The 25,144-nt window shown below is 38.3% G+C and overlaps 1 protein-coding gene across 1 annotated transcript in view; it reads right to left on the bottom strand.

The window, feature by feature from the left end:
* The window catches only part of necab2 (N-terminal EF-hand calcium binding protein 2), a 61,678-nt gene that overhangs the window by 17,791 nt on the left and 18,743 nt on the right, over positions 1-25,144 (bottom strand). Inside the window, exons 3-8 of the mRNA XM_088379512.1 lie at positions 21,333-21,441; positions 19,817-19,842; positions 19,077-19,174; positions 7,858-7,994; positions 6,820-6,944; positions 800-879 (exon numbers count right to left, since the gene is read on the bottom strand). Of these exons, the coding sequence (XP_088235638.1) occupies positions 800-879; positions 6,820-6,944; positions 7,858-7,994; positions 19,077-19,174; positions 19,817-19,842; positions 21,333-21,441 (575 nt within the window). The remainder of the gene's footprint in view (positions 1-799; positions 880-6,819; positions 6,945-7,857; positions 7,995-19,076; positions 19,175-19,816; positions 19,843-21,332; positions 21,442-25,144) is intronic.

Genomic DNA, 25,144 nt, shown 5'->3' on the forward strand with positions numbered 1-25,144 from the left:
AAATGATATGTCTTAATTACCCTAATAATATACTAAGAGCATAATAATAATAATAATAATAATAATAATAATGATATCAAAATGTGTCAATTAATTTTTGTGGAAAAATATACAGAATTACTTGCACTTAATGATGGTTTGCGGTTTTGTGCTATCGTTGAATCTTACTTTTTGGTGCAAGATAGCCTGATGCAGTGGAAAAAAATTGGGTCATTTTGTTTGCTTCAAATCATATGGCGTTGGGTTGGGATAGTAGATCTTTTTATACAAGAAATAAATTATGATTATTATAGATGAGAAATAAATGATTAAAAAACTGAAATATAGTAAAAGCACACGTGTGCACATTTGCACATATTTGTCCATATCTAATATGGCATTTTTGTCATACATGTACTCCTTTTGCCTCCTTTGTCTGTCTCAAGAACTGGACATTGCGTTTAGTTATTCATAGCTGATTCTGCTGTTGTGGTTCACTCGTTCAGAAACAGCTGAGTCTGCTGGATATCCATTAGGCTTAACATGTTCTCTACTGGACCAAACAGCCCTCTCCTCCCCCTCCTCCTTTAGCAAGCAAACCTGTTTCCATGCTCCTCAATTATGGATATGTTTTAGTCTTCTTGCAACTACAGCTTCAACGAGTGGCAGCAATATAAAAAAGAATGGCTAAAAATAGATAACATCAGACTTCATGTAACTGGAAGGGCACATCAGTCTGTAGCCACTAATAGTGAGTGAATAACAGAAGGAGGGCAGACTAATAGATGAGCAGTTTGTGCATGTTTGGGTGGGTTCTTACTTTATTCTCCAGTCGTCCGATGAGTTCAGACAGGCGATTGATTTGAGCCTCGAGACCCTCTTTCCTTACCTCCACGGCACCTGCAGAACATATACATGCATATACACACACATACATAGATAAAAAAATATATTGTTTAAAGATGATGCTGACAGCTTTGGAGACAAACTGCAGTCTTGCATTTCATTGCCCTCTCAGTTTATTGAAGAATAAACAAGTCATTTATGAAATGCTGCAAATCCATTTGTGAGAAGTTCATTGCAACCACTGCAGTCCATCTGATGTTTCATTTGCATCTGCATTACTTATACAATCTTAGCAGCTAGTTGCTGCGGGGAAAAAAACAGACTTTGTTTATGTTTGATGGAGGTACAGTTAAACAAAACATCGCAATACAGACAATAATGAGAATGTCCCTGTTCTATCACCAGTCATATGTATATAATAGTATATAATACAATGTAGTTTTAAATCACTATAAAACAAAAACAATCACATGCATGTTGTAAGAGTAACATATTCACATTTGATCAGATAATGAATTTTGAGTCATAGGATCAGATGGAAAATGGCTGTATCGTACACAGAAAACACTTTAGAACACAACCATGGTAACAAACTCTTTTTTCCATCAGTCAGATTTCTGATCTTACATGTTCAGGGAGCTGTAACCTCGAATAATTCAAAAGCATTTTGTGTCTTTCTATCATAGTCATTTCTAGTTGGGCAGTGAGCTGAGTGCAAGCCTGGAAATAATCACAGTTGCCCTGAAAATATCATTTCAAGCCCATTCTCAGGGAATACATAATAAACCATAGATGCTGCATAGTTATCATACTGTATAGTCATTATATTACATCACTCATAGCTGTCATACTATATCGCTCATGATCATAGTCATAGCATGTTAGTAACTTGTACATATCAGCAGAAATACACACCCTTGTTGACATAAAAAATGAGACCAAGATAAATTATTTAAATATGTTTCACACCAATAATGTGGGCAGGGAAGTATAAACCAAACTGAGACAATGCACAAGTGTGCATATCATCTTCAAGTTAGGCTAACCTCCCAACAAATGTGGGGAACTGGTTCTGGCCCCACACAAGGAAAGTTGAACTTTTGTGTCATAATTCAGAAATATATTTTTGTCAGAAACATAGTATTTACCATTACCAACAGAGTGGCATGGTGACCTCCAGGCCTCTGCTGGGAAGTTAAAAATAATATTTGGGAAAGCCTTTTAAGAAGAACTGAGCTTCAGTAGGGTTATTTAGAGGCACTTTAGATGGTGAAAGGTTTTTAATCATTAGTTTCAATGTGATTGGTTAATTCTGAACACAACCACACCCACAGTTAGAAGAGCGTGCGAACACTTGTGCAATCCTAAAATGTTATCTAAATGGTTACTCTTTACCGGTACTTCACCCTCTCATAAATATTTCTCTCTTTTTGCAATTAAGTTGTAAAGTTTATAGGGCGCCGTTATGGTGGAAAAAAAAAACAATTTATCTTGGTCTAATTTATTTTTAGCACAAAAAGCTGGCATTTGTGGGTGTGTAGACGTCTTATTAAATCAACTGTATATATCATCTCATGCTTGACACACACGTCACATTACTGCTCATACACGCCTAGTTAAAGGCCATGTGTATTCCATTACTTTGTACTTGTGACAATCGTAATGACATCAAAGTTGAATCTAACCTAATGCAATTGTCAGTTTTTCATGAATGGCAGGAACCCAAATAAATTGAGAAAAGATCATTAATCATTGCACCTCTTTGGAGTAGCTTCCCCCATTCCTGAGTGCAGTGTGCTTGTGTTTCTTTGCACTCATCACCCGTTCCAACCCCCACCTCATGCTCTCTCGTGATCACCCTTCCACTTTCTTTCCCCTGATGTCTCCCTGCAGCTAATCAGAGAGCTGACTGCCCACTATTCATTAAAAGCTTTAACAGCCAGTCAATTAGCAGCTACCTTCCTCCACACCAACACACACAGAAACTCATCAAATAATCCAGAGCATGTAGCCATGGAGGCTCTTGTACCTTAAAGCCCAGTGGTCATTGATGAAAATGAGTGCCCTGGTCAATTATAAAAGTGAATCAGGAATTACAGCTTTCAAAATGAGCAGATGGTTGAGAGGAGCAGGCCACCTATTGACTTTCTACTCGATTAAAATACACTTTCAGTAATTTCATATTCACCCCATTTAAGATTTTTATGGTGTGCCAACCCAGCAGCCTAATGTTTATGTCATTTATGTGCAGTCATACTCAAATTAGCCAAAGTGGAACTGTGCACCTTCTATTTTATCTACTGTATTAGGCAGGTCTAGGAATTAGTTTACAAACGCAGCCATATGGTAAAACTGGTTGAATTTGTGTTAGAATAGATGACGTGTCGGGCAACTTTAGGTACATTGTAGGCATAAGAAGGCTCATCTCACAATTCTCACAGTCTGGTGGGTGGATATGTCATGTTAGATTTCAGTATTCTCTAACTTTTTTTATAGTGTATCTAGTCTTTCTAGTTCCTAATTATCACTCAACTCACAATTATAGTGTATTTTGCTATGCAAGCTTAGGCACGGAATTAAAATATGAAACGATGATTCAAAGTCTGCTGCTTCTTAGTTTCCATAGCAACCACTTTATAAAACTGAAAGGGCAACTCATTTATGGAATGTTGTATTTCAGTTATGAGTGCATATGAAGAGTCAAGGCGTTGTCGTATAGCTTGACGACCAAAATCGAACCAAGCATGGTAGAAAATAATATTTGCATTTCAGCCGACTGTCACCAAGACAAGCACACAAAACAAACAACTACTTTAGCACACCAATAATTTAATTCCTTGTTGTAACTACTGGGTTTTTAGTGCAAGAGTTCTGAGATTACTTTTTTTCATTTTAAGAATGATTTCAGACTACCACACAACAAATAGCACAAATGCACAGCAGTCGACATTTTGGGGAGTACAAGTGGTACCAAACCTGTACTGTGAATATCCCTGGAAGGCTGAGGGTTACCCATTGACCTACATTCAAGCAAGCAATGTGCCCAAACAGGATTTTTGTAAACCCCAAACAATTAAATGCAACAGATTTAAAAAAATACAAAAGACATGCACTATGCCATTGCACAGAAATACAATACAGCAAAGTGGATGCTCAACCTGGAGTTAGCTGTGGATATTTTTAGCTCTTCAATTCTCTTTCCCCCACTTTTGCTCTCAGCTTTGATCTTTAGCCAATCCATCCCCTCTCCCCTGCAATTCCACTGCCTTGCATATTTATCTTGCTCCTGATCAAGTTACACACTTTGCACTGTACAGTGGCTACACTATATCACTAGCTCAAAAGGATGGGTGTCTGTGCTTCCTATGTGAGCAATAACAAGACTAGTTGAGAACATGAATACAGTGAGGAAATATATATTCGAATCCATAAAGAAGGTTTAGCTTCTACTCAGCAAAATAGGAATGAGATAAAATAGGACTTTGGAATAATTGATCAATCAAAGAATGCCATCTTCCTGACTCAGTATTGTCTCTACCATCTGTGTCCCTTTTGACGTATTCAGTGTCAATGGTCTGGCTCATCTCTCGCTCATACTGCAGCTACGTCTCATCCTTGCAGTTATCAATAACTTCAGATACTGTCATGCTTGAGAGGTTAGCGTAATAATCAAAAAACTTTTCCCATGTTAAAAATAAAATACTGTCACTGACATTGTGTTAGCTAATGTTGAATACGAGACACCTAAATGCAAGACTCTGAAATATAGTACCCCTTGCTATTTATTGTGGCGGTCAAGTACAGAGTAGACAACAGCATAAATTGACTAAAAAGAATTTCCACAGGCTTTATAGTACAGCATCAATCAATCATACATTTATACTGTGCCCAACACAAAAACTCCGAGTGAGGTCAAGCATCAAATTACTGTTTTAAGTTCTCTACTATTACAATTTCACACAAATCTTTAAGCGCTCAGTGATTGGTGTTTCCCTAAAGGAAATTGGGGTCGGAGTTAACATCAGTATATTTTAGCAGCTAGAGGATGCAATTTTCTTCACTGCTAATTAATATTTCTTTGTTTGCTCTCTCTCTCTCTCTCTCTCTCTCTCTCTCTCTCTCTCTCTCTCTCTCTCTCTCTCCTTGGTAAATTTTGCTAAATCAGTACAACAATGACAAAATTATTTGAAGATTTTTTGGTTCAAATGTATTTAAAAACACTGAATTTTTTTTACGGCCAACCTGTTTCTTCTGCTTTTCCTTGAGATATTTCTACATCTTAATTCGGTTAACCTTTGGTAAATTCAATTGACTGGACATACTTTTGAAAGACACAGACCTGTCTATATGCAGTAAGGTCCCACAGTTGCCAGTGAATATCAGAGCCCTTACCAAGTATGAAGTCAAAGCAATTGACTACACACCCCAGGGACAGAATTGTCTGAAGCCATAGATCTGAGGAAGGTCAGTGAAAAAAAAAAAAAATCCACTGCTTCGAAGGTACCGGTGAGCACAGTGGCTTTGATAAGCCAAAACAAGTCAACCAATCAAGCATGTATTGTAGAGTGGCCACATGCCAGTCAGTTTTATAGAAAAATGTACAAGGCAGCTGAAGGACTGAAATTATTGAGAGCTAAAATTGGCTTATCTGATGAGACAAATACTGATCTCTTGGCGTTGAATGCCCGATATCATGATTGGAGGAAACCAGACACTGCTTATCACCTTGGCAACGGTCTCCCTTCAGTGAGTCATGTTGATGGCAGTATCAAGTTTGGATATTTTTTAAGCGGCAAAAACTGTAAAACTATAGTGTTTTTCCTTCAAGGAAATTATGTAGAATGTTTTATTATCTTTGTTTCTGTCTGTTCATAATATATGCAAAGTATTTTGTATAGAATGTACAATAAAATACAGTATGTGGTTTTAAAACCAAGGAATACAATGGAGTGCAAATCATTTAATTGAATATAACAGTGCTTCAAGTAACCTTTAAGAGTACCCACTATTTAGCCGGTGTTTTGCCAACACAAATTTATCATCTTGTTAACAACATATATACTCAACACGCAGACTATGGTACCACAATTATGATAATCTTTTGATGACTTCGGTGCGATTGAGACAACTGGCAACCTTTTGAAATTGTGCATATTGAGAAAAACTGGCAACTTTTTGAAATTGTGCGTATGATGGATAATTTTTCCCTTTTAAAGAAATATCTTTATTACATCTAACTACAGAATTTGGTACAACCACAAATAATGATGTGTCCATGCTCTCTAATATTGTATGCTTAAAGTTAAAAAGTAACTTTCTTACCAGGGTGGCAGCAGTCTATATTTGAAAAACAACTTCTACACTATTCGACTATACCTGTTCAGGTTTGGTGTGAATAGTCATGGAAATTTCTAGATACCTGCTCACATCCTTATTATTATTCACCTTATAAACAGATTCAATGATTTGAGTCAACCAACTGGATTTGTCCAATTGATTGGCTCTACCACAATAAATCATATTCAGTCAAGCAGACATGCAGGCTATGTGGGTTGGCTATGGCCACTGTGAGGGCCACCGGGCTCACCCTGGCCAGATGGCTCCGTGCGTCAGAGACTTTCTTAAAAGGGAACAAATCAGGAGGTAGATGTTTGTCTTATTTGCTCTATTTAGAGGATATTATGAGTTATCGCAGAGTAAAAATTCACTGACATTAAGCTTATGCAATATTGTCATACACTGTATATATTGATATAACAAAATGTTGGTATTGAGGTCATTATTATCTTGATGATGATAATGTAATGTTATCTGGGCATCTGAGTTAAGTGAATGCTAAACTGTTGAGTGTCAGTCGAGCATCTTTCGCCTAATGATCGTGGGCGTAAAGGTGATCATACAAGCACATGATGGATGGGTCCAGCCATAAAATATAAGGAGGCATTGCAATCTGATTGTGTGTCTGCGCGTGTATGTGTGTGTGTGTTTGTTCACCTGAGGCAGTGTTGATGGTCCTGACAGCCTCCTTTGCACTGATTCTGTTATTAGGGGGATAATCAGGAACAACGCTGTCATGACGCCTCTCTGACATTCGGGGGCTCGTCTTGGCTGAAATGTGGCTGAAATGGAATGGAATAAATTACTGAAATGTATTCATCTTGGCCAAATCAGAAAGCCAATTTTTCAGTGCCCTGAAACCCCTTTCACATAGACGAAAGCCAGAACCCCATAGGACATGTTTGTTTTTCAAATTTGAGTACATATGAAAAAGAAGATTATTTTGATTCACTTTCTACCGCTCATCCCATGCAGGGTTGAGAGTGTGCTCAAGCCTATTTCAGCTCACTTTGGGTAAGAGGATAAAGTGTACCCTTGACTGCTTGCCTGTTAATCACAAAGCACATACAACGTACAGTTACATTTGCATCTATGAGCAAGCGTCAATGATTAACATGTTTTTGGAATGCTCAAGGAAGCCAAAGAAAAACAACCACACAAGGGAAGAGCATATGAACTCGTATAAAAATGCTCGAGTTGAGACTTTCAATCATGAGGCAGGCACAATAACCAAATGCTCAACTGTTCAGCCAGAAAGACGATATGCAGCACAGACTGAAAATAGTTTTCAGTGTGTTTGCGTGAATAAGTAGTGAAGAAAACATGCTGTTTATGAGGTGTGGTAGGAAAGTTTCAGGACTGGTGTAAACAAACACATTTCAAAGATTTTCTCTTTGACGTTCATAATTCATATCCTTCTCATCCTCGAGGGATTGTTCCAGAAACTTCTACAGCTTTGTCGTCATGGCCATACGGATGTCGTAGGATCTCTTTGTCGACGTGTTGGTTGATCGTATGGACCACAATAAAAAATACCGTAGGTTGGATTTGGAATACAACTTTTGATATCTGTCCAGGGATTTTTCTGACACGCCTCATATAAAATGCAAGCCATAATTATTGGTTAAAATCTAACTTTTGAGCAACATAGCCTGCTGTACATATTCTTGACAATACATTACACTACAGACTCACCCTGACTGGCTGTGTTGCTCATCAATGGCATCCACAGCACTTTCCACAGAATTCAAGAGAGACTGGATCTGATTGGCTGACTCCTTCAGGAGAAAACGGGTCACAAACTGCTCCATGTTTGTTCCTCTCTCATAAACCTGTTGAAAGAATGGTACGGTTATGTAAGATTTAGTCTTTCATTTGGTTGGAAGTTAGGTTTTTTAGAATCCCATTTATTTTCTATCATTACTCTCTTTCAACTCTCCTTTTGAGAAGATATTGAAGCGCACATCTTTTTGAATTTTTCCCATCTGTCCATCCACTTCACAGTTGAATGTCATTTCATAGTCAACAGAATGCAACTCTCCAGAGCCTTTCTACCGTACGGACCAAACTCCTTGTGGACTCTCCTCATGTCAGATTCATTGCTTCAATTTTGGCCACAGAGAGTGCGACAATTAGAAAAAAAATCATAAACTTTATACCATAGTCAGAATCTTAGCATTTGGCCTAGGGGCACATGAAATGGCGTAGTTTGTTTCAGATTATATTAAAAAATATATATATACTAAGATACAATAGTTGTAACAGCTTCCCATTCATCTTTAGGGTTCACAGATTTGTAATAAAGAGAATTCAGTGTCGAACAAGGCAATGGCGTTCTTCCCAGATCACTTTAGTGGTCTATCGAGGTTGTCTTGCGTTGTCTTAGCCAGGGGCAGAGCTACGTGGTGGCCAACGCTGGCCATAGTGTGCCACCCCCGTGTCGGGGGAACATTTTGATGGAAGTGATTCTGTGGTGCAAATAATTAGTTCCGCCTTACTGCCATTTCCCCATGGTCACATGACAATGAGGTTCTGAGAAGCTCTGTCACCATATCTTTAGCTTGGCAATCTACCTCAATACTGTACTATGAAGTTGCACGCAGAATATAAAAGAAAAGATACATATACATCCAAGTATTAGGATGTGGAATTTAACAAACATACTTTTTTTTAACTGAATTGTATTATAGTTGTATTTGATCTGATTTAGTTTTACAGTTCAAAACATCTCCGAGGACAACTCTGACATGGCATGGGATGAAAATGGGTTATTTAATTATACTTGGAAGTGAAGGGACTAAATAAACAGGATTAAAAAAAAAAAGAAAAAAAAAATCACACTCGTGTTAAGAAGCCTGTTGGAACCACTCATGTAAACGTCATAACTGACTTCATTTGCACTCCAGAGAGCAAAGTCAACCAGTCATGTCAGCTTAACTGTCAAAAGTCACAGCGCAGTGATTCAGGGAGACAATTAAGTTCCAGTGTAGTCAGCCGTTCTCTGCTGCTCTCTAATCAAAAGACAAACACTCCCAGGAGACGCACATTCACACAGGCCACTCTGACGTCTATTATCAGAGTAGATGGCTTTCATAAAAAAGTACACACAAAGGTCCGCCCATCATTAAACATGCACTCAAACAAAGAAACCCACAAACATAGAATTACGCCCTGTAACTTTGTTCTCGAGAGCTGATTCCCAACCGTAGCCATCCATCCACCCCTTTGTCATGTCTGTGCTTTTTTTCCCCCGCCTCAGTCAACAGAGTGACTGTTGGTGGGTGGATCCTCTTGCGACACACCTCTAGCCGATTGTAATCGGCTGCCTTCTTAAGGCCACTGGAGCTGCTCACCTGTGTTGCCTGACAGTTTTCCCTGCTGAATGTAGATATTGCTCCTTGTTTTTTTTTGTTTTTTCCTTTGCTCAGTTTCGGTTCTTTGCCGTTTAGTTACCTGTAAATATTTTTGCCTTGTGTTTGTTGCAAGTGCTTTTTGTCATCCTTGCCTTTTTTGGAAGCCTTTTTTTGTTCATTCCCATTTTTGTGTTGTTTTTGTCAATGTATTTAATTACTAACCCATTCCTTATCAGTTTCGTGAGACTTCATTCTCCCCGGCAAATTTGTCCAGTTCTTTCCAAGGTGTCGATAGGCCAACTGAAATCTCCAGTGTGTCCTAGGGCATCCCGAAAACATGGGATGTGCACGGAACACCTCACCAGGGTCCAGGAGGCCCACCTCATCTGGTCTTTTGTGGAGAGAGGAGAACCTTCCAGAAGAAATCTCCACCAATCAGACCTTTATGGCAGAGTGACCAGACAGAGGCCAATCCCTCAGTCAAAGGCACATGGCAGCCTGCCTGGAGCTTGCCAAAAAGAACCCAAAGGACTCTCAAACTGTGAGAAAATGGATGTAAATTTAATCAAATACTCTTCTTAAGTAAGGCTTTCTTAATATTTTGAGTTGACAATATGTGTATGTACATCCAATGCATGAACGGGATTGCAACTATTTTTGAATGTTTTGCAACTTTGGCAGTTTTTATGTTCTTTTCTAATATTAGGGGTTGCTGCTCTAAGGGGCAGCCGGGATCTTGTGCTGCTTACTTTTAATATGAATCTAGCTAGATAGAACAAAAAAAAAAAAACTTTTCAACAAAACAATAGTTTTTATGAGATCAGATAGACTCTCTGCAACATTAACTTTTGTATTGATTGTCTTGGCCAAGAAAGAACACATCAATATGGCGCATTTAAAAAAAATCAACAGCTTCAGAATCCTTTGGAGAGAACACCTCAGCAGTTTGAGATGTGGTGTTGCATTGCCTGAAGCTATTTGAAAAGCACAATAAAGAAAGTGCATTAACAGCAATATGCGAGTGTGCTACAGGATGGCGGAGAATGGCAGAGCGTACCCTAAACCACAGCTTTCCTCTGGAGAATTTAAATTCACTTATCTCTCAGCATCCTCTCTAGTATCATGTCCTTCAACGGAGTATGTACTGTATGGGAGAAGCAAAGTACATACTTTCCTTTTGGACTTAATGTATGTATTTTAGAGAATGGCAAATTTAGGTTACATAAAGCACATTTCTTTTTCATCATTATGCAGTTGCAAAGCGACTACCACTGGTAACCACATGCATATGTGAAGATTTATAAAAATGTAGAATGAATACAAAATACAAAGGTAGGACTCGTGTGGTGCTGAAGTTTTAAATACTACTTCATCGCTACACTGGATTACTACTTTGCTTTGTGGTACAATAAAAGTGGTACAAAGCATGACAATCATTATTATGTTATTATTGGAGTGTTATTATATTTCTATTTTAACTTCTCTGTCTAAAGAATATCTACCTTTAAAAGCTTGTTATCGATTCCATAAACTATCAGAGTGTGACTATGCTTATGCTCAGCGTGGGGTGTCCTTGTACGCCATTCAGTAATGTGTAGGTCAATGATAGTAAGGGAAGCAATATGTGCATGCACGCACACACACACACGTACACACAAAACTGTGATCCTGCAGGCTCAGTCAATTCTCTGACCAGATTAAATTCACCCGATCTCATTATGTTACGTTCATTTTGTAATAAGCAATACCAAAGGTTGTGTTAGTGAAGGCCATATTGAGGCTGGATGTGGGAGAATTGAAGTGAATATTTTCAAAGAAGCTAGCCTCTTAGATGTGATGAGATGCGCAGAGGTCCTTCACCGATCACAACACATAACTGCTGTAGACTGACATTCAGACTTTCTTCCTTTGAACTCCATACAAAAATGTGTGCAGGAAAACACACAAACACACACACGCAAATGCTAATAAAATTGTGAAGAGGAGCTAATTGCCGGGCTAAGTTAAAGGGCCAAGTGTACATTCTCTTGGGTCAGTGATCTGTGTGAATTATAGATCACAGTGCTTCTATCTCAGGTTCTGTAGCTGGGCCCATGGGACCCACTTGGCCGAGGGGAAAAGTATGATAGGCGTGTGCAGAATTGCAATATGGGAAGAAGCAGTATGAGGGTGTAGCAAAAGAGCAATTACAGTATAGCAAAGCTTATTTAGAGTGTACACTGAAAACGCCTTTTTTTTTTTTTTTTTTTAATCTGACAAATAGGAGTTTAGTGCTCTATTTTTGTAGGAAATGCATGTGCCCCTGGCACAATTGCCGATTGATCTTGAAATTCATATCAGCTCAAGACTATTTGTCAGATGAGTTTCAGCCAAGTTGGGTGGGCTGGCGCAGCAGAAGTGTGACGAGTGACAATTTGACAGCAGAATGATGTATTGCATTCTTATCTGTCAACAGCGGGCATCAAACCCTCGCCTTTGAATTATTATATTTAATATATATTTATTATATTTTTAAAATCAACATACTGGGCAGAATAGCTAATTGGATAGTCACACTACTATTTGTGGGAGGGAGGGCATTGTCCTACCTCCTCCCAGAGTTGCACTACACACTGTGCTGGATTTACAACGATCACAAAAATAAGAGTCCAGAGTCAGCAGCTTGTAGCTTTACATCTGACTCACTTTCTCTTTTACAAACTTCAATTACAATGAAGTCGGGAACATGTCAATTAAAAACAAATTGCAACAAGTTCCATTCCAACCTATATTAAATTGAATACGCTACAAGGACAAACTGAAGAAATTGTTTTTGGAAGTATTCACCTATTTTGAGTAAAATGCCCACAAAACATTCCAAAAATCTGAGGAAGGGGCATGTTTACTACTGTGTTGCACATTTCCTCTTAACAACACCCCATAAATAACTGGACACTAAATATTGAAGCTTTGCTTTCCCATTCTTGCTTGATGTACAACTTCAGTTGCTCAACAGTTCAGGATCTATATCATCATATTTTGCGCTTAATAATGTACCACATATGTTCAGTGGAAAATATGGTACCTTTCAGTGTTAATGGTGCTTTCACAGATGTGCAAGTTATCAACACCATGGCTACAACCCTCCCCTCACCTCGGACACATGCACACATGTACCCCTCACCCTGATAATTTCATGAATTAATAAAAAAAACAATCTCAATACGAGTGTCTAAATAAGGAACCAAAAATTAATCGCCTGCTGGGCAGTGCGCCCTCTCAGGAGATTATATCTTCATCAATTAATTTGTGCTAATTTGGATTAGTCCATCTAAAGCCACAATTTAGGAATATGACCTACAACAGATGACTTCGAAGAGATTTATACAGAACACTGTTTTGTGTCTTTCATTGCCATTGCAACCTTTTGCTTAGGTTTTATTACACTACCATAATATGAATGAACCAGGCATCTTTTATGTTATGAGAGTATCGCATGTTACGCTTCAAGGCCACAGGTGTGTCTGAAATGTTCCAGGACAACTAGTCATGCTCACAATCACACCTCTGGACAATTTGGAGTGGTTAATCATGCTACCATGCATGTCCTTTAGAATGTGGGCGAAAACTCGAGTACCTGGAGAAAATCCTTGCAGGCATGGGGAGAACATGCAAAGATCAAACCTTGCACCGCTGAACTGTGAGGCGGACATGTATATATGTATAATGTATGTGCATGTGACTTTATGTAAGGAAGGATAGTGGAAAGTTATTTCTGTTTTTTTGGTCAGTTATATGTTTATATCTAGATTAAAGCCAATATGAGTGCATTAGTTGATAAAAACCACAAGGAGAGCAGTTTGTATATTTCATCTTTCGTGTTACCTGCAGTGTGACGCGTGAAGCTCTTTTGCCATTTTTAGTATGTTTACTATAGAACATGACTTGCATGAATTTGTGGATGCGAGTAAAAAAATATTTTTGAAAGACTACATTGCATTGTAACCCAGCAAATGTCTGAAATAGACAGCATGGCTATGACATATGGTTAACAGAGAATGATGAACTTTGTAACAAGCACTCCTACACAGCTATGCAAAAACAAATCAGCAAGTGGCTAAAAGAGTGTGAAAGTTGTTAAATAGCTACCAGCGGGTCAGAAATTCCCAGTCAGATGACAAGCCCACAAAACTGACAACCTGACAGTATCTGTACAGTGGCAGCCTTATGGGCTTTCGGGAAGACATGAGGACATGATGGAAGTGTCAGCATGGTGGAAAAAGACTGAAGATGCTCAAAGAAAATAATGGGAGGACAGAAAAGGAAAAGCGGGGAAAAGAGAGTAAGGATAAAGAGAAGTGCCATTGCATTAAATCTTTAAGTGTCGAAACCTCCATCTGTTCTCTTTTCACCCAATTACCGAGCTCCATCTCTCTCTTCTTCACCCCAAAGTATGCTGCATTATTCATGCTTGGGTGTAACCTCATCAGTCAACTCATCCAGCTGACAACAACTCTGCCAGCGTTCTCCCTTGACACACTAAGCTAAAGAATTTGTCATTCACATTCGCAACGACAGTATGTGCTGGCTTTCTCGCTCAAGTCGGATTTGTTTAGAATAGTCTTTTAGACGATTAAACAAGCAGTAGGCATGCATCTTTCGAAAGCTAGTGGTGCAGCTCTGGCTGCTCCTTTGCTGCTCCAACTCAGAGAGCACCTTAGTGGTGGCAATGTGGAAATGATTTGGTTCCTCCTTTCATACATTTCTTGGAACACTACACTGGTTAGAGTCAAGGGAAGCTGAGGTCTATAACGTCTGGCTTACGGTGAAAGGTGGTTACATCCTGGATATTAACCAATCAATCACATGCAACTATTCCCATGTACACACATGGTTTAGAGAGGTGAATCCCAACCAAGGCGCTAGACCAGGGGTGTCAAACTCATTTTTTTCGCGGGCCGCATTGTAGTCATAGCTTCTTTCGGAGGGCCATTATAACTGTCAACCCAAATAAATGTATGAGCACCTCATATTATATACAGTAAAAGCTACAAAACAAACTGACACATAACTCGTTTTCAAATCAGACGAGTAAAAACTGGTCAAATATTTAAAACAAAAGAAGATATTATTAAAAGTGAAGACAATTTGCAATTCTAGTAATGACACACGAATTTGATGCACAATTTGTCTTCCCGGGCCGCATAAAATGATGTGGCGGGCCGTATCTGGTCCCCGGGCCTTGAGTTTGACACCTGTGCACTAGACGGCTTCAAACCATTTTAAATCACAGCTTCCTGTGAGCATTTCAGTTTTGTGGCTGTTAAACAGGCCCAGATATCACACAAACTGAGTAAATAAAGACAAGATCATTATCAGTATCCGGAATTTTTGTTTGGTGGTGTGTCCTGAGATTTGCCTAAGTGTATAACTTGACTCGGTAAAGTATGAGAAACACCGTTCTGAGCGAATCTCTGTTTTTGGATTGTGGGAGGAACACACACAAGCATAGCGCCAGGTCGATTTGACACAGCAGGGCTAATCATTGCACCAATGTGCTGCAGACAAAGTCAAATCAATGTCATTATACAGTGCAGTTGATATAAACTACAAAGTACAATTGCACCAATTTCCCATACTATGATTTTTTCTTTATCACTATTATTTAATTCATTATGTTCAATAATGTAACAGCAAATATGTTCCCTTTGGAATAACTAAAGTTTCACTCGACATATGCTGCTTCCAAACACTAGCAAAGGCGCTGCATCCCAACACTAGCAAAACGTCTAAGAATGCTGAATGCTTGATAAAATGTTATGTTTTGCCTCATGCTTGATATGATGTCATATGTTGCCTAATGCTAGACGGATTGGATTATTGGAGAATGTTCTGGACAGAGGGATATGTTTTGCGTAACAATGAAAAGATGTGATTGGAAGCATGGTTAACTGAGAATGTGAAAAGAATAAGTGCATGGTATGTGGGGAGTAAAAGCTTTGCATGGAAAATAGATAAAACATAACCAGGAAACATTAATGGATTGAGTATTAATGAAATTGCTAAATGCAGCATGATCATAAGATCATGTCCAGGATAGCAGTTTATGTCACAGTCAAAAGTTCACGTAACTCCGTACAAAATGACAAATTGGCAGGATGATGAATGGATGATGTGCGCCAGAGGGTGGAGTGGATGTATGCAGAAGGTCGGTAGGGCAAGAATAGGGGAAAACGTTTACAGGAAGTAGACTGGGAGATAAAACCAGCAGAGGTGCCAGGGGGAGAATAACAGCCAAGAACCCGGCAAGAATCGCCCCTCACCGCATCAACCACCCGTGGAATCAGCTCTCACTGGCATGTGCAACTTGATCTAAGCTGACTAAGGAAATTTGTCGTTGCTTTTCTGAAAGGGGATTTTCTGCTCTTGAGCATTGTTGGATGAAAAGCTCAGTGCCGTGTTGTACTTTTTTGTGCTTTCTTAACAGGAATTGTAATTGAACTCAACCAACCTGTGTAAGTTTGTTTCGGTGTCTTAATCTTTGATAAAAGAAAGAAAACGAGCACGCAGTGTGATTGGCTATTGGTTCTTGTAGTCAAGCTCACTTCTCAAATTGTGGACCAATTCCAACAAACCACATATCATCTTTGTATTGGGTGAGATGCTTAACACATGATCCGACTGAATCCACTGTGTTACTCTGTTCTCCTTCCCATCTTTACTTCTTTACCACAACTAAAGCCCTCTTCACCTTTCTTATTCTTCTATTGATTGACCTTTGCTCTTCTTGCTCCCGTTATTGTATACTGAAATCCTCCTTCATCATGATCTATTTCACCGTAATGCTCGGGATGAAAGGCGAGGGTGACGTGCATGAGGTCGAGGCTCTGGCAGGCAATGGAGTCGAGATGAAGGATGAGAAAATGATAAGGAGGAAGTGAGGAGTCCAAAAATGTGAAGGAGGATGCTTTACAATTTCCCGAACAGATTTAGAAAAAAAAAGGTAAATAAGATGATAGGATAACAGGTGGAACAGATTTAGAACAGATTTAGAAAAAAATGATTAATAAGATGATAGGATAACGTGTGTGCGTACATGTTGAAGTGCAGAAGAAAAAGAATATACAGCTCATTAAAGGAAGCATTTATACAAGACAGGAGATTTAATGAATTCTTGCACACACACACACGCACACACACACACACATGCACACACATTGAGGGACTTTTACTTAAATCTTCCTTCTACACAGCCAATTAAAATTGTTTTCCAGCACAACCTCTGACATAAATAGTATCATAAAAGGAAGAGATAAGTGGCTGAAAGAGCTTGATGCATCTTTGGAGACAATTTATGAGTTTGATGTCTTTGAAAGGTGAAAAAAGTCTTGTCATTAAGTGTTTTCAAAATGTTTCGCTAACATATTCCCTGTCTACTATTGTCTTCAATCTTAATCATGTATCATGTTGTTATTTTGGGAATGTGCACTCAGTGATTCGTGTAATGTGCATTAACATGACAATATGTTTCATATGGTAAGTGGCATTCCGTCCGTCACTCTTTAGAAGGAATGTCTTAAACCTGACATCTAACTGAAAGTAATGTCTCAGGTTTCAGCTATCACAGCACAGTAGATTATGAAATAACGGAACAATTATGTCCTCCTTGTAAAAGCAATTTGTCACATATATTTTACAAAAACAAAAACATAATCGTTACCACCTTCTTTTGCTTCTTAGGTGTGGGACTACCACTATTGGTTCTTCACTACTTTTGTTTTATAGGAAAATAAAAATCATTGGCGGGGTTACACAAGATAACCCACGTTACTGAGGTTATAGGTTTATTTTTATAGGTTTCTGTAAGAATGATATGTTTCCATTTATCCATTTTCTGTACCACTTGACCTGTTCTACGCCTAGTTTAAACAGCATAACCAATGCTCGAATTCTAAGGAGCAATTTTTCAAAGCAGTGATTTTATTTGAGGAGTATCTTATTCATGTTGAGGACCTATTTTTGGCAGGTTAATCCCAAAATGTTTTTTTAATATAGTAATAGAACTATATAATGGGGACTAATGGCAGCTCATGACAGTTTTACATAGGGGTTGGGGGGGTGCGAAGGGGTGGCAGGAGGTTCAGTTGGGATATCAGGCTTGCTTAAAAACCTAATAAAGTTTTATTACTCAGAATTTTTTTTTTTTTACTTTGAAATTTACTGTGCACATACACCACCATTCACAGATTTTATTCAGTGTTTCATGGATTCTGTCACAATAATGAGACAGTACGGAGTTGAAACCTTTGTCGCTTATGTTCATAGTTGTGGATTTGATCACAATTGACAAGATTCCTATATTTAAGAGATGATTCCCACGAGAATAACATTTAGGCCATTGTCAGACTCACAACAATCTTAAAGGATGCAGATTAAGACAAATGTTGTTCCCTCTAAACTTTAGTCATAGTTCTGTGTGGACCATTGGGCTTTTCAAATACAGCGGACCAGACCATTTTTATAATTCACTAATTTGTATGATTAAAAAAATTATACTGACTAATAGCAACCCTGACTCTGAGCTCAAAGTAGCTACTGATAAACTACAATATCATATTTGATAATTTCATGATAAGCACAAACAACCACTCTCATAAGTCATAAATTCATCACAATTGACTGAGAAAACTGAGCAATAGTATGGCAATTGACCTGATTGGTGAAGCAGTGCTGGAAGACAACCAAAGAATGAAACAAATATTTTCAAATTTCACTTTGCAAATCTAATACTGTCTGCCATATTTGTAGGTATGTGTGTGTGTGCTGCTTGATGCTGTGTGTGTTTGGATGCATGCTGTGCTGTAGGCTCAAGTTAAAAGATCAAGACAGAGCTGGTGGATAGAGATATAGGGACATACAGAGCAGATCCAAGACAATGGACTGAATTCTCTCTCTCACACACACACCAAAGGACAAGAACATCAACTGGATATGGGAGGTTGCTGTGGCCCAGCTGCTATTTATAGCTTGAGGGAAAAACTAGGATAACTGATTTCCATGCACGTAGACACACAACACAATGCACAGACATGAATGCATAAACACTCGAGAGACAAAATGGACATCTTGATATTTTCCAGTAGCCCACAATGTGAATGCATGTCATTAGTCCTGACTCCCTGTGCAGAGCGAGACGAGTGTGGTAAATACAGTTTGGGTTATGAAAAGGGATTTTGCATTTTTGCATCCTGCTGTGGCAGAAAGAAGAGTGACGACACTTTCCCCAAGCGATGCACTCTGTTTGTGTCTTGCCATTAGAGGTGAGAACCACAAGTTCTCTGAGGATGAGCAGGGCATACTGTTGCGTCAAGGGAGTCCGATAAAGGCAGGTTTAGAGTGGTCTGTGATTCCTTGCTGTATTAGAAGACTTGAACAGTTTGTAAGGCGGACAGTTTTTTTCCTTTGTGCACTTTTAGCACTTATCTGAACTCTGGTGGTCATGAGCATTCATTATAAGGTAGACTGGTAGAATTTAACTTCAACTCAGCTATTTTTATTTGCACTGTTATGCATGTGCATTACCTTTTTAGTGAAGTCCATGGCTTTGAGGATGGAAAGGTTGAGTGTCTCCAGTGAGGCCAGAACTCCTTCATAGTCTCCCATGTGCTTCGCGAAGTAGTCTGAGAACAAAAATATATGTGGACAAAATTATTATTAGCCTTTTAATAAAGCATTAACTCATATGCAATACTAGTACTATGATTAATACTATGAATAAATTTGACAACAAAAGATCATTTGTTTTTCACTAAAATGACGTTTTTTATGAGTGCCCTGATGAACAACAGTGCAAAATCGATATAGTTTGCTCCGCCTCTAAATTCAGAGGTGCAAGGTTCGATTCCAGCTCTGGCCTTCCTGTGTGGAGTGTGAATGTTCTCCCCCTGCCTGTGTGGATTTCCTCCGGGTGCTCCCACATTTCAAAAACATGCATGAAAGGTCAATTGAGCACTCCAAATTGTCCGTAGGTGTGATTGTGACTATAATTTTTTTTTTTTTTTTTTTTATCTCTGTGTGCCCTGCGTTTGGCTGGCCACCAGTTTGTCTACTGCCCGAAGTCAGTTGGGATAGTCTCCGTTTCAGAAAATAGATGGATGAATGAATTTCCTATAACAATATAGAATTGCCTGGCTTACCTTTACTGTCATTGATGAATTACTTTTAGTGTGTCAAATGTGACAAAGTGGCCGCCAAAGGTTTGTTTGAGCAATTGAAGGAAGCATTATTGTGAGTGTGTATTTGCGCGCTTGTATTATACTTACCACAGAGTTCTTTTGTGTCAACATTACTATCGCAGCACAGGACATCGCAGGAGCGACAAGGTAAAAGGTGAGAAGGAAAGTGGAAACGGAGAAGAGTAGGGTTAGAATAGGGCCGGCTTTTGCATGCAAATACAAACACACACACAAACATACACACAAACACACACACGCACACACACTTGGAAATAGTCAGGTCTGGTTCATTGTGTGTCTGCTGGAGCAGGAAACGTGATTAACAGGGATGAGGCATAGACGGATGGATTGAAAAAAAGAGAATTAAGACATAGCCAGACTGAGAAATTTGTAACCGATGATGGAGTAGAGGAGGAGATGGAAAGAAGGACACCATCTGCTCAGTGCTTGAATGATTGTTCAGTAAATAATACAAATGCCATGAGACGCTCCAAAAATAAAATTACTTTTTCATTGCTATTTCACAGGGGATGGAGCCACTTAGAGAAGCAAATATTGTAATTATCTGCCCCACCAAATTTGATCCAGGTCTTTCCATGAAAATGTACATATAGAGTGGAAGAGAAAGAACATTTGAGATATTTACACAGGACATCTGGATGCAAAGTGAAAATAGATGATTGCTTATTACTCTTTTTCCATTTGAGTCAAACATTAGAATACAAATGGGAAAATTTGGTCAATCAATTTCGAGAGACTTTTGTCATTCTTAATGAGCAATAGTGCATTAATAAACAAAAATATGTTTCATGATAATTTTGCCAGTTGAGCGATAAAACAATTTGCTCACCACAGCACAAAGATGGCACAGTGCTGTTGTTTTATGTTTTGTCATTATGTCATTATTCTCAATGACCATAAGAAATCATCGAATGAATTTGTTACGTTATCCCTCAATTAAAATTGGTAAAAAGAAGAAACAATGACAGATGGATGAAGGCTGTTTGATATGCTCATCCCTCTTCATTAAACCATTTATCAACTTCCTGCTCTCTCAAGAAATGCTTACACTATCGTTTTAGGTTTTACTTGAGCGAATCAATTCCTTTCTAGCTTTTATATGGTAATGGCGAGTCCTAATGTGTGAGTGTCACGCACACGTCAATAAAATGAATAGAATCTTTCTCGTCTGCATCCACCGCAAAGGAGTAGATTAATAATACACCTGCTTCAAACAGCCAGATACGTTAATAGAAACATCATCAGTCTGCTTCGGCATTTATCACACTGACATTAAAACGTGCCGTGCAGTAGTGATTGCTAATGTTGCACGCTATATCAAATTCTAAACTTAAACGACAACATTCTGGTCTGCCTGGCATTCTTTATAAATGTAGATTTTCAAGATAGCGCTGTTGTGTAAATGCTCAAGGCCAATGCTGATCAGTCACTCATAATCACTTCTACTGATTACAGAATAGAGGTGCTTGATTAGCTCAACATATTTTGTCTATACATTGATTTAATGAGAGCCAATCAAGGAGGTCTACAAGGAGCAACTGCAACCGGCTCACACAAACACGCATGCAGTATTTATGCTTACCTGGTATTATCAGAGTCAATGGTATGAAACAACTTCTCCAGCTCTTCCTCGTTCAGCGTACCATCAGAGAAGAAAGCCTGGAACTCATCCAGAGAGAGTTTACCATCATCTAAAGGAGACACACACACATAATGATGTGAGGAGGGCAAATGATCACTGACAGTTTCTTTTGCAAGCAACACTATTTAGGGCTCCAAATAACTTTTTATTGAGGAGCAGTTCTTTGTTGTTTCATCACATAGACATAAATCAAAGGTTTTATTCAACAATAAATGAATGAAAATATAACAGTTGAATGGAGGGCTTTAAATAGCTAACTGAAACTTCTACTGAATAATTGTGTGTTCCTGAGAATGGTATTTTGACTGAATACATATGATTTTCTAATGAACAACCAATTGGTTTCCATTTTGAACCAATCAACAGATGATTGTTTTTTAATTCACACTGTGCAAAGCAGCAAACTTGTATTTTATTGTGTCGAACCATTTTCAGTGGGGGAATTTCAAACAAATATACTTTAAACTTAAGATTTCTTCTATCAAGTATTAAATACAAAAAGGTTTTGACAGCTTTTTGTTCAACTTCACTTGAGCAGCTAGCATTTCAGCAAGTAGGTTCATGGCCGTGCATTTATGAGCTTACACCAGCTAACAAGGAATAAAGACAAATATTCTGCAGTACAAGTCTTGGTAGAGTCAAAGGCCTTAAAATGAAAACCCCTTGAGAGGAAACAGTCGAAAAAGTAAACTATATTAAATTTGATTCATGATCTCATCAATTTCAGTTTAAGTGATTCACTTGATATAATCATACATAACCTCTAGAAGGAGTTTAATGACTTTCTTTAGCTGAGGATTTTTTTTTTTTGGGAATAGTTCTCAAATTCACACTTTGTGGTTGGTGATAAACATTAATATAAAAAAAATCCCAACACAGCATCGTACACACAAAAAGCAAATTCAGAAGTATCTGACCTAAGATTACGTTTTGGCAGAGCTTTCATCAGATCGTTCTTTCTTACCCAAACAACGGCATGAAGTGAATCAGCCCAGGTAGCTCTGATAACCTCCAAATGGACCATCTGGAGGCCGCAGCTAGTGAACTATGCAAATGGTATACAGTAGCCTAATTGTAGACACTGACTGATATATAGTCCAATGAACACAAGTTAAAGGAAGTATTTCAAATTCCAAATTTAGTCCATGAGTTCAAGTCTTCTTTTGCATCTTTTCTATTTGTTTGTTTTTGTTTTTACAATTTGGAGAAAACTGAGAATTGTGACTGACTTCCAGCAGACAATCACAGAACTGTTCTTCTCAGGGATGTGGACAGAGCCTAAAGGAATTTCCTTTTAAATACATAAACATCCCTCGAAGCAGGAAGCATTCTCGTGATGGGTACATCAAATATTTAACTACTACTTGGCATCCAGCTCACTCGAGCATTTCTGAAGTTTGTATGTTCTCTATGTGCTTCTGTGGGATCTCATCACCTATTCTTCCCATAGGACATAGACAATAGGTCAAAACTTCCTGGATTCCTCACTAGTGAAAAAAAATAATTAAAATAAATATTTCAGGATTGCTGGTTAGCAAATCTACCTTGCAGTTCTGAGGTACAGTTGTCTTCAATTTTTTCTGCCCGTATACATAACTGCGATTGTGCTAATGATCAGTACAAGTGCAGCGGCTTGATTCTAGTAGGATGCAGTGCCACTTGACCACACCAAAGTTCTACAAAAAAAACTTCTGTGAATATAATGTCGCGTAAATAAATATAAATATTTCTAAAAACAGAAGCACTGTGAGACATCGGTAACTATGTCCGCCTCACAGTTCAAAGGTGCAGGGTTCGATTCTGGCTTTGGACAATTACTACCTTCCTGTGATACTACTAATACTTTTCTCTGAGGTACAGAGCTGAATTTTGACCTTTCGACTTAGCTCATCAGCGTTGATGCACCTGCTCAATAGTTGCTTGGTTTTCCTCAATACACATACAACAAATTGCTTTTCTGGTAGTTGAAAATCGGTCTGTGTTTCTCAGACAGCCCTGATACATACGGAATTACAGTATTGTTGGTCTGTCGCTCTTTTCTTCCTCATCCAGTGCACCCTTTCCACACCAACTCTCGTGATGTGGTAACTAGTAATGTAACATGAACTGATCAAGAGGCGAAACATCACCCAAAACAGTCCAGTTGCAATCGATTGCATCCTACCTACTATTACTTATTGGATAGTCATACAAATACACAGTATGGCTCCAGTTGTCAATTCCTTTTCAAGCTGCTGTAAAATCAATCCAGCGTGGCTTTCAGTCAAGGATAAACTAGCCAAACTCCTGCTGCCTGTCTGAGTGAGTACAATGTCGATTATGTTTCAAAAGCTCAAGGCTGTTTGGAAGGCACTTGAAAAGGTCACAAAACAGTATTGGATTGGTGCTCGTTTTATGAAACCCAATGTTATTGAAATTCAGGGTTGTTTTTTTTTGCATGTGCTGCTGTGTGGTTTGGATAATATTTACGGGCTTTTATAATCTTGCTAAAGCTTTGATTCACTGTAGCAAACGTTAATGGTTTAGTGAGACATACCAATATAATTACTTTGCCTAACAATGTGTAACATGATAAAATGATTGCTGGTGTGCAAAACAGAAAAGTATAAACTGGAGTAATGTCTAATGGAGTATGACGGTCTTTGCAAAATAATTTTCTGAGATGTGAAAATATTTGCCTATAGTAAGCCTGCTAAAATCAATTTATATGTAGTCCAGAACCGAATAAGTAAAGAAGTAAATGTATTTATTCATTGAGTTCTTATTTACGTATTTATTTATTTGTTCATATGGTTGACTCAATAAATAAATTATGATCATTTCAATTAATATTCCTTAGGGTAACTAAACAAATAAATAAATAATTAAATACATATACAAACAGCTATATGTTTTTGTTTTGTTCTATTGATTTTCTGTAGATAGTCTCGCAATTTGACTTTGATACCTGCAACACATTCCAAAAGAGCTGGTAGGGGGAACAAAAATTTAGAATTGCTAAAAAAAAAGTTGTGAACATGTGGAAATTTTAAGAGTTTGAATAATACGTATCCTGACTTTGCAGTGTATTTAATTGAATATAGGTTGAAAACATATTGCAAATCATCAAATGCTGTTTTTATTTTGGATTTACACCACGTCACAGCTTCATATTAATTGCAATTTGTATAGTCCCATATGAAAGTCCTGACTGCTGAATTTTGCGGTGATGTCTCAAGTGTCTAAGGCACCTCGTTGCTCAATGCTTAGTCAGCAAAGGGCTCCCCCCACCTCACTATATTATCAAGGATCTCAACTGTCATAAATGTGCAAACAGAGGAGCAAGGATCACGACTCAAACCCATAACAGCCATCCCTGATAAAGTAATATTGCTTTATTGATCAGAAAGCTGCTGTGGACACATTACAGCAGCTGTAATAACTCAGCAACAGAGACAATCCATCTGTGACACACGTCACATTTATTTGACATGTCAGGAAAGAACATATCATTCCATCAACCATTTCTGTCTTGATTGCCGCTCAGCTCTTGATAAAATCCATGGAAGGAGACGCTAAAAGTGTAAAGCGAGAACTGAGGGGCTTGCAAATGAAATGACACTTTCCCAATATCAGACTAAAAATAATTTTCCAGTGGTCATCTCTGCTCTACGTTTGCATCACATCTGATCAATGCTGTGTGCAAGAAGAGTGCAGTCTTTGATGGTAATTTTCTAACCTTAGTTGGAAAAAGGACAATACGCTAAACAGAA

The sequence above is a fragment of the Syngnathus floridae genome, chromosome 6 (assembly GCF_059516105.1).
Source record: "Syngnathus floridae isolate MCC-2025c chromosome 6, RoL_Sflo_1.0, whole genome shotgun sequence".
Classification (NCBI taxonomy): domain Eukaryota; kingdom Metazoa; phylum Chordata; class Actinopteri; order Syngnathiformes; family Syngnathidae; genus Syngnathus; species Syngnathus floridae.